A 10694-nucleotide genomic window follows, 5' to 3' on the forward strand; every position below is an offset into this window, starting at 1 on the left:
CTACTAATTCTTACTTCTGCGCTATTTGTGGACCGATTTGTGTGAGAAATGGCTTCCTGTCGCTGTTGTAGCTCCATGTTATCGTATAACAACTAGCAACAACAATAATAATACCAGATTTGTTTTCATGTTTTATTTCATTTCGCTAAATTTTAGTTTTGTGGTTTCATTGATGAACCATATTATACACAGATACAGAGATGAAGTACGAACTAAGGCATTAGAAGACTTGAATAAATACAATTGGGAGTACGATTCGGAAATGCGTCTACATATACACGACGGGCAAAACAAAACTTCCAACACAGTCTTTTCCTTACAGAACGCACAAAAACAATTGCCGCTACTTACATGCTATCTAACTAACAATAACCACACGAGTATAACTAAGTTACAACAACAAATCAAACACGACCTACATATGTACAGAAAAGGGTCAAATGCATCAGCACCTCAAGTCAGCAAAATGTATGCATATCAATCTCTTATCTACTCGTATCTTTAATTACTTCACAAGACTAGGCTGCTGATTCTGGCTGATTTATATTAAAGTTTTCATTAGTTTTACTTAATGGTTCAGTTCTTAATTTAATTTGCATGCATTTGATCCACGATCAGATTACACGATCTCTGAGCTTCAGACTTAGGGGCGTTTTCGGGGCCAGAAGAAACTCGAACTCCGTTTCCAGCGGCTTCACAAAGCTCACATCAAATGCCACTACCAGCTGCAAGAGTTTAAAGCTGGTCTTATTGAACTTTGGGAAACCGAAGTGATCATCTCGCTTACCTTTGCGAGTAGTAGCACCACCTCCATTTCCACGAAGCGTTTGCCCGGACAGGTTCTTCGACCCACCCCGAAAGGAACCACAATGCTGGCACTGTCCACATTCACGGTGAAGTTTTCCGTTACAGGATCAATCCAACGCATGGGGGAGAACTTTTTTGCCTCTTGAAAGTTGCTTTCCTTTTGGCATGCTATCATGTTTTGGCAGAGAACTACTGTCTATGGGTGTGTGCAAAAAGATAGGAACCATCATGAACGGAAGAAGACTTTTTTTTCTCCGTAATATCACTACTTACCCCAGCATTAAGGGAGTAACCCGATAGCTCCATATCCTCCTCAAGTATACGGGCCAGACAAAAGGCGGTGGGTCTTAGTCTGTACGACTCCTGTATGCAGGCCTTCGTAAAGGTCGCGTTTGTGAGGGCATCCTGCAAAATATTTGTATCCCGGTACTCACAGAACTCGCTCAGGATCCGGGTCATGGCCGAAGGTTCTTCGGTCACCGAGCTCAGGACAAACAACAAAGTGTTAGCTAGCTAAGAAAATATTTCAAGAAAACCCCGATTAGTCTAAGGACGCCGCGAGCCTTGCGATGAGCAACCACTGACCGTTTCAATTCCCGCAGCTATAAAGTCAATAATAGCCGACTTCTTGTCCCTTATATCCAGATCCTTGAGGTCCAGGATATTTAGAAAGACACTACGCAGGCCAGCGTCTCCTTCGTCATCGCATGCAGCCGACTTCTTGTGCTCCTCCAGCTCATTGTCGATGATCTCGGAGATGACACTGCGTAGAGGAATTCCCCACATTTAGATAGAAAATAGCAAGCATCTTTAGGCCGTTGTATACCTACTCATAGATCAAGTCCTCGGCCCTAGCAAAGTCCCGGTACGTCTTCGTCGGAAAGTACTTCCACAGACCGAGACCGTAGTAGGAGTCCCTCTGTGAAATGAACAGTTGCTTGACGGCCGCCGCTAGCTGACTTATCTTTTGCGGCTGCTGGGCATTGGCGGCCAGGAAGCCCATGCGACGGCCAAGCATCAGAGTGCATACTGCCTCCAGACCCATTAGATTGGCCAGCTCCTCAAAGTTTGGTACGACGAGGGTCTCGGGATCGCGTCTGGCCCTCAGCAGGTCGATGAAGTCATCGCAGACGGCATTTAGGGCAGGCAGAAAGTTTTGCAGTACGCGGGGTGAAGTGATGCTGGATGTGAGCGATGTGCGTAGTAGCTGCCACATGGCACCCTGCTCGTTGACGATTCCCACGCTGGCATATCGATCCGGACGAGACTGCCGGTACATAACAATAATCTCCGTGGGGGGCCGAAAAGGATACTTGCTGGGGTACTTGAGCACCTTTTCCAGGTCATCGCGGTTGTAGAGATGTACGATAGGCACATTGGAGGGCATCACCTCCAGTACTATGTCCCCGTACCTCCTATTGAGGTCTAGAGAGGAGGTCGGGTGAGGGTCTTATTAACATATGACCTAATGTAGTTTGAGGAGCTTTCACCTGCGTAGACCTCGTGCAGCTTAGTCATCTTGTATCGTCGAAAGAACACAAAGAATATCCACTTGGTTCCGAGGAAGGGTATGCGCTGGGGACCGGGTATATCCCAGATGCTACGACGAAGACGAAGCTTGTGCTCTTCCTTCACGAGAGGCGTGGCATGGTAACAGTCCTCCAGCCGAGTGTTCTTCAGCAACTGCTTAATATAGGTCGCTCCGATCTTGTGCTTGTGGATTGCGCAATAGCAGCCTAGTACAAGTGCCAGGGCCAGCAACAGTATCACGGCCATTAACATCAGGCGCTGGAACAGCAGGAAAATCAAGATTGAGATTAACTTTTCAAAACACTGTCAAGCAAATAGTTATGCAAATTTTCACCAACGATTTTGTCGCGTTTCTAGGCCTTTAATTGCAACCTGACGGTTCGACTCAATTCGATTCCAAGCCCACGGTCTTCCACTGGGTACGTGGCCTTATATAGCTATTTTTCGGCCAACCCATATCATCGATTTTGCATTACTTATAATTGCCAATAGCTAAGATAGCCGCGATAACAGTTTGCTCTCTGTTCTTGGTTCTCTGTTCTTTTGTCTGCCAGTTGGATTTTGCATTACTTACTTATGTCAAAAGAAACAAGCTGTATGGGCCTGCCCAGATAAGATAGCGAACAGGTGTGATAAAGTTCAAGGTTAATTCCCCAAAAATACTTGTAATGATGGAGTTGCCAAAATGGCAAGCGTGCAAAAGTCTTTTCAAAATACATGTACGAAAAAGTTTTGGTTTTAGACCGGCTGGTGGATTCTCTTCTCCGATGATACGGCTAAGCTAGAAAGCTTTGTTAAATGAAAGCTCACTGCTTCATGATCTTTGATGTGTACTTAGGTACTGTGCCGAGTCTCTGTCTGGACCCTTGTTTAAAGCTACCTTTGTTCTAGGTCTCAAAGAGTCCTCTTTAAAAACTCCTTCTCTTTACCTTATGGTTACTTCTGGATTGCCACAGGGTAGTCATCTAGGCCCCCTACTTTTCACATACTTTAATATGTTAACTATTATTTTTGAACTGCCATTCGTATTAACGTTTTAAATAAAGGCTTGGTGTAATTGGTATGCACAACTTGATCATGGGGGACGTGTGTATGTAGCCTGACTGGTTGAGCATAAATGTTACGATTCCCATTAGACAAACTAGAAACTTTATTCCTTCCACTTTTTAGATCAAATTATGCCTTGCATGAACCGTTAAGGGTTAATATTATATTATATTAATATTATATCCTTTTATATTTTACCTTATTTTTTTACCGGTACGGTAAGAGTAACGAGAAGGGAAGTGTGAGACGCTTCTTACGCGTCACAACTTTTATATACGGCACTCAGTACTACATACATCTGCACCTAAGCGGTGTTTTGTCAAATTTTAATTATTTTTTTCATCTGTCATATACATCTACAACACTTCTCACACCAACACTCTCCTTTAGCTCGCCGCCCTTCCCTAGACCCACACACTGCAGACTCGTGGCAGCGGCAGCGCCCGCACACAATAAAAAACATATATAAGCTGCGAGACGGGGTGGGTTAAAAGTCGGCAGAGGCAGAGGCCGAGTGAAGCAGAAGCAGAGTGTGAATGAGAGAATGTGAAAGAACAACAAAAGCTGCGGGACAGGGTGAGTTTAGCCACTGCAAATTAATATCTTCATTCTGGCTACAATAATGATCCAACCGGATCCCAATCAGGTGATCTGATAGATATGGTCTCCCTACAGAATGGCGTTTTTAGTTTTCTTTTATCTTCAAAATTGTAGATTTGGGAGTTTTCGCCCTTTTGCGGGGCGGAAGGGGGCGTAACTCATTTTTTAATTCACTGGTTTCAGTGTGAGCATATAGCAGTCTGGATGCAACATTTGGTGGCTCTAGCTCTTATAGTCTCTGAGAACTAGCCGACAAACAAGAAGGACGGACGGACAGACGGACAGACAGACATGGCTCAAACAATATTTACTCTTCGAGTACCGGGTATAAAAAGGGTACATTGTGTTTGGGCATTTACAAAAGTGAATGTATGTAACGCACAGAAAGAAACGTTTCCTACCCCATAAAGTTATACATATATTCTTGATCAGCATCAAAAGCCGAGTCGATATAGGCATGTCTGTCGTGTTTGTCCGCTAGTTCTCAGAAACTATAAAGCCTCAAAATTTTGCCTCCACACTGCTGTGATATCACACGAATTCAAGTGCATTTAAAAAATTTTAGAAATATATAATGAGTAAGGCGAACACTTTTAGCAATATATAATTGAAACTGTTGGGTATGCCTCATGGAATTGAATTACCAAGTATAAATAAAAACGAATACTCTAAGTTAAAAAGCCCTTAAATTGTAAATTAAATTGTACACATGGTCTTAAAAATGGCAATCAGATCTCAAACTCACCTAAGAACAAAAAATATAACGAACAAAAAAGAACGAACGGCAAAGAACGAACAAAAATTAACGAACAAAAAAGAACGATCAAAAAAACAACGATTACCAACTAGAACGAATTAGGACAAAACAAAAACGAACTAAAAGAACTACCTAGTTCTCTGAATAAAAATGAGTAAAATGAACGATGTTTACCTATCTATTAAGGCAAATAGCAATAACTGCTCAACCGAACCTCAGATCAAAGGTTTCAATATGAAAGATCGGGGATTGGTTTTGAAATTAGACCCATGTTTCTCAAAGCTGACACTATTTTGTTCGTCTCTTGCCGACCGGATGTAAATGCAATATAATTGAACTAGAAATCAATTTAAGTCTTACGGAGGTGGGGTTACCTGTTCAAAATGATTAATGTACTACAAATTAAATTTAAAGGAAACAAACCAGAGATAGATGATCAATTCCAATATTTGCCAGAGCTAAACAACTGCGCAGATACTCGTATTTGATCGAATAACAAATAAACGGAAAAGGAAAACCTCATGATGATGACTGCGGACTACCGAACATTTTATTTGCAAAAGAATCAGGAATGCCAGATAAGAAGCCTTTGTGCTCAGGTAAGGTACATTCTATAAGCACATACATATCTAAATACATTGGTATATACATATATCGTTATCTACGTGACATTGTGCATATCATGGCTACCGAAGTGGGAGAGATGTGTATGGATAGATGGAGGGGCCAGTCCAGATTCGATTCTGATTCGAAGAATGCAAATTTATAAGCTGATAGGCCTAAGTTTATTCTAGTGTGTGCAAAAGTAGAAACAAATAATAAGAAAGAAACTGGAAGTGCATACATATGTATGAATGTATATACAAATCACAGACATCTGTGGTAAGCACTTCCTTCTTGGGTTTTAATTACTTCCTCATCTCGACGCGTGCGCCGTTCTTTGCGAATCTCACTTTTCCAATGAGCGCAACAAAAACTCGCTTTTTTATAAGAACTCTTGCAAATTCTTCTCAGGCATACAATCGTCTCTGATTAATATGCAGATATGTAGATCCACTCGACGCTGTCCAATTTCAACCCAACGTTATTCTCCTTCATGCTTGGTCGTCGTTAGAGTTGTGTTAGACGACTAGTAGAAGAAGAAGCAGCTGCTGGCCTAAACCGGATTGGAAACCAGCTCCAGGCCACAGCGGAGAAGAAAGCATTCCATCCCAGGTTCAGTAGAAAGCATATTATGTAAGGGATTATTATGTAAAGTAAGAACCCGGCCATGGGAAAGTTATTTTAGCTCTATTTTTGTTATGATCTGATTCTCTCCGAATTTTACAATTTAAGGTTGGCATTTCACCACCTTCCCAACTGGGTTAAGACGCAAATAAAACCTTGGTTTCTTTTTTTGATCGCTTTGAATACAAATTGGTAAAATTGTTGATCTTTTATTTTCTTGAATGAATGAACAGAGATTTAAAATAAATAACTTATTAATTGATTATATCCGAGAAACATAATATTATAAATTATAATTAAACCAATAATTATACTATTTTGTTATCTACATATGCTGTTATGATGTCACTACATTAATCACATACTCCACGCCAAAGTTCTTTCACTTTTATTTACCAACCTCTAATGCCTTTCTAACATGCGGGGCCTGCTTGAGATCCAAAGTCGGCTTACGTACCTGCTTTGGGACGGAAAGCAAGTTTGGTCATGGTCAGGCCAGGCGGCTTCTGAGACCAGGCTTTGTGGAGGCAGCACATAAGAAGAGGGGTAAAGCAAAAATCTAATGAGAAAATTTCTCTATTTCTATTTTCCAAGGTACATTGAACCTGGTTAAAGACTAAGTCAGGTGGAGACATTACCTCTCAATTTCTGTCCCCAAGCTATACATGTAGTAGGTACATACATATTTGTATACATATTACTCACTCTTTATATAGATTCTTATTGGGGGAGAGGAAGCAAATTGCTCGCTTAGTTGGCCGTTTGCCGATCGTGGCCGTGACCATGAAGACATTGATCGCCATCACCCAGATATCGAAAGCTCTGAGACACGGCTTGTGCAATCTATATATACTGATACACAATTACTAGTATGTGTATGGGCGCAAGTGACATAATCTGCTGATTTCGTTTAGCTTTGAGCTGAGCTCGGGTGTTCTGTAACTGCGCAGCGTATCAAGCTTGCTCTTCTTTCGGTTCGATTTGCATAAATGTGAAAAATGTGCCAATAAAAATAGCTGCGAATAAATAACGAGCCAAGAATCACCGGCTATATCTAGTTGTATGTATGTAAGTATATTTGATAAAATAAACTTGTTTATTTAGCAAAACACAAAAAATATTATAAGTATTTTAACTTTTTTGTGTGTCACATATTCGGCCTGTCGTTGGCAACGTGAGCAAGCGAACTTACACATACACTTAACTAAGTATGTATTTATGTCTGTATGTTAACTCTTTCAGACTTTTCCTCAACTACTGCTGCTTCCCCTTTTCATGATGACTGCCTGACGCCACAAAAGAAATTGATTCGGCTGGTCGTTCTGGATTCGCTTTTGCTGACTTCATTTTTGTCAAAGTCAATCGAAATTTAGTCGAAAGGGGAGGCCGAAACCCGATCTCAGAACATGACGAAAAATGCAGAAGAATCGCTCACCCCTCGTTTGGTATTTATTTAACAAAAGATCAAATAAACTAAGTAAAGACATTTGTCAACAATAAAGTAAGAAGTCGCGTGCGACCTGGTACAGTGGCCAAGTAATTGGAAAAGACCATCAGATTTCTAGACAAAATTAAAATAAAAAACTTTGATTGCTGAATTTAAAAGCAGTAACCAATAACATCTGATAAAACTAATACCGCTTACTTTTACTACAAATTGTGATCTTAGCTACGGCTTAACCAATTTAATTAATTAATAATATCCCATATTGTCCCGGAAAACCACAAAACACATGTGTCTTTATAGACACCGTCCCGACCCCAAAATATCTCGTTATATTCGAGATTTGGAACGGGACGTCCAAAATACATATAACAAAGAAAACAGTGGATATGTATGTATATCAATATACCTCGAACAAATTTAAACTACTGCTGGCCAGAGGCCCAGAATGAACTTAAGGTATTCTTACCTAATTGACAACAAAAGTAAATCATAACAAAAATTATATTATTAATATTTAATCTTATTGTGTTACACCTGAAATCACTCGAGCTTGCCGATGAATAAGAAATAATAATGAAAAAAAGTATAAATAAACAAATAAAAATGACTCGAGCACACGGACAAGCAGCGGCAGAGCTCGACTGGAGTGGAGCGCAGCTGAAAGACTAATTACAAATTAATGGCTTTCTTTGCCGAAGTATGTACATAAGTACAACTTGATATATTTATTTTCCAATATACTCGTACTATATACGCATGCACTCAGAAAAGTGTGTGTGTTTTTACAGCTTGACTCATTTTTGTGAGTCTTAGTTGCATTTAATGATCAACGAGTTGAGTTTTTGCAGCTCAGGCTGTAAAATATTCAATGAATTCGCTACCGAGAAATGGTTATGTGGGGAAAGTCCCATTGGTTTTCATGGAACCCGTAGGACTTTGTTTTTACTTTCAATAGATTGCGTTGGTGAAAATCTATTTAAGCCTGTTAAAAAATCGAGTGAACATTGATTAAATTACACTAACCGACACGATTTTGCCGCTTCGAACCAAACTAACTTTTCCTGAAAGAATTGGATCTTAGAAATGGTTTGATGATACTTTTTTTTCTATGGCAGGACGTTTATTAAAAGATTTAAAAAAATGTGTTTTTGAGGTAGCGCTTTTTGGTTGTTTATAACTTATGTAAGTATCTTACAAATGATGGTAGTAAGTAAATAAGTTTGGTTAAAACACACAACATTTTGGGGTCCACTTTTTAGCTGCATGAATCAGCTTTTCAGAAAAACAAAGCTCTTTACTTTTATACCCGGTACTCTTTAGTACACCAGTACAAATTTTACAATATTTTTACATACTTATGTCATCTACATCTACATCACTGCTTAGCTCGCCTTAGCTCGCCCCCAACCCTAGCGCCGCACACTGAACGATTGTGAAATGAGAGAATGTGCAAAAATAAGCAAAGCTGCTGGACGGGGTGGGTGGTGGCCACTGCAAATGAATTTCTTCATACTGGCTATAACATTAATCCAATCGGATCCCAATTAGGTGATCTGGTAGATAGATAGTTCTTCAGTACGGAATTTTTAGTTTTCTGGCATCTTTAAAATTGTGGCTGTGAGAGATTTTCGTCCTTTGTGGTGGAGCAAAGGGGCGGGGCTAATTTTTGCAGTGTGAATGCACCAAAAATTGGTGGTTTTAGCTTTTATAGTCCCTGAGAACTAGCCCACAAACAAGACGGACGAACGGACGAACGGACAGACGGACGGACGGACGGACAGACAGAGAGGGCTATATCGAATATATACACTTTGTGGGGTCGGAAACACTTCCTTCTGTGTGTTACATACATTCACATTTGACACAAATACAATATACCCTATTTACTCTTCGAGTACCGGGTAAAAAACTACCCGAACTACGCTTTTGTAAAGCAAAATCATTCGAATGTACTCACCAGTTTAAAGAGTAACAGTTTTAAATCCAATCAATTAGATTTCCTTGCAGGCTAGACCAGACGACTTGTAGCTTCTGGCATTTTCAATTGCATTGTATGACTAATGGGTGGAATTATCACTTGAATATTCAATTCAGCACTTCCAAATTATTTTTAAAACACTCTGATTCTTCATTGCTCTGCTATTGAATATACATATGTACATATGTATGTATGTATATATATTATATATTTGCACATTGTTTAAGTATTGCAGTTATTTCAAGCTCTTGTCAGACTCCTCTGTCCCATCTCCAAGTGCAACCTCTGGCCTGACGAAAATCCTAATCAACAGCAAGACATCGCACTCAAACTCGTTCTTTCTCTAAGTTACTTTCGTTCATGTTGATGGCTTATAACCGTTGCATAGAATTAATGATATTGCAGTGATCTTTGCAATAATTAGAACTATAATACAAGTTGTAACAGACACCAACCGATTCTTTCGCAGAGCCAGAACTCGTAACCGAAATCGAATCCGAACTCGATACGCTCCTCGATCACTTGGTTGCGACAACGTCGCTGCTTAGTCAAAGACTGAATGATCTTTGATTTAAGTATTTAATTTCTCTCTCATTGCCCAGATTGCCTTTTCCCATTTTCAAAAACGCAACGTTTCCCGCTCATTCGGCTCGAAACTTCTCGCGAGAGCCGAAGCAGAGCCGAAGCGAACGCCGAGCCCCAATGTTACCTCATGTTGCTTGTAATCCGCTGGAAAGGTGAGTTAATAAATGTTTAATTCTGGTTCGCTCTCGCGAGAATTCTCTCTCATTCTCACCAGCTCTCAGTGTTAGCGTGACCCATGGTACAATTGTTAATCAGGTATGGACAGTCTCGTTTTTACATCCAATCAAAATTGTAAGGCTTTTAAAATGAGTGGAGGAATTGAGAAATTTAGTAAAAGATGTCGTTGGATTCAAATAAATCGAGAAGGCATGTGACTTATAAATGGTTTTGTTAGTTATTTATTTATTTCCCATTTAGATTAATTTTTTTTATCATCCAACAAGAGCAGAATTTGAAAAATTTTTGTGTTGGCAGATGAACGGCACCTACCTGTTGAGCACAGAGTTGCTCCAGGACCAACTGTCAAATTTTTGTCTTGGATAAAGCGGAATGGATGGCTAGACCTTAAAAAAAAATCGACCATGGTCGAGCCAAACCAACGCTAATACGGAGTGGGGGTTTATTTACGGAGAACTACTCAGTCGAATCCGTTTCAGTGAGTAAGGTTCGAGTAGGTGCATATATATGTGTATGTATGTATGTATGTATTTATATGT

At 40.1% G+C, this 10694-nt stretch overlaps 1 protein-coding gene across 4 annotated transcripts; it reads right to left on the reverse strand.

Moving 5' to 3' along the window:
- Positions 1-422: 422 nt before the first annotated feature.
- On the reverse strand, positions 423-9523 carry LOC117579750 (ecdysone 20-monooxygenase). Of its 4 annotated transcripts, none has more exons than XM_034265768.1 (7): positions 9373-9523; positions 2298-2595; positions 1638-2232; positions 1393-1570; positions 1081-1320; positions 788-1003; positions 423-725 (listed from the first exon to the last, which is right to left on the reverse strand). In XM_034265768.1, the coding sequence occupies exons 2-7, from the start codon at positions 2587-2589 to the stop codon at positions 615-617; spliced, it is 1632 nt and encodes a 543-aa protein (XP_034121659.1). In that variant the 5' UTR covers positions 2590-2595; positions 9373-9523; the 3' UTR covers positions 423-614. The 4 variants fall into 4 exon arrangements, with proteins under 4 accessions (XP_034121659.1, XP_034121658.1, XP_034121660.1 ...); XM_034265767.1 differs by lacking the exon at positions 9373-9523 and adding an exon at positions 2676-2755; XM_034265769.1 differs by lacking the exon at positions 9373-9523 and adding an exon at positions 2672-2734.
- Between the last annotated feature and the right edge of the window lie 1171 nt (positions 9524-10694).

This window comes from Drosophila guanche, unplaced genomic scaffold (assembly GCF_900245975.1).
Source record: "Drosophila guanche unplaced genomic scaffold, DGUA_6, whole genome shotgun sequence".
Classification (NCBI taxonomy): Eukaryota; Metazoa; Arthropoda; class Insecta; order Diptera; family Drosophilidae; genus Drosophila; species Drosophila guanche.

Excerpts from the sequence above, each read along its gene's own strand:
- LOC117579750 (XM_034265768.1), bottom strand. The coding sequence starts at position 2,589 with ATGTTAATGGCCGTGATACTGTTGCTGGCCCTGGCACTTGTACTAGGC. Across the intron at positions 1,321-1,392 it reads TAGCTGCGGGAATTGAAACG|CTAGCTAACACTTTGTTGTT; the intron begins GTCAGTGGTTGC and ends ATATTTTCTTAG. Across the intron at positions 726-787 it reads TGGTGCTACTACTCGCAAAG|CTGGTAGTGGCATTTGATGT; the intron begins GTAAGCGAGATG and ends AAACTCTTGCAG.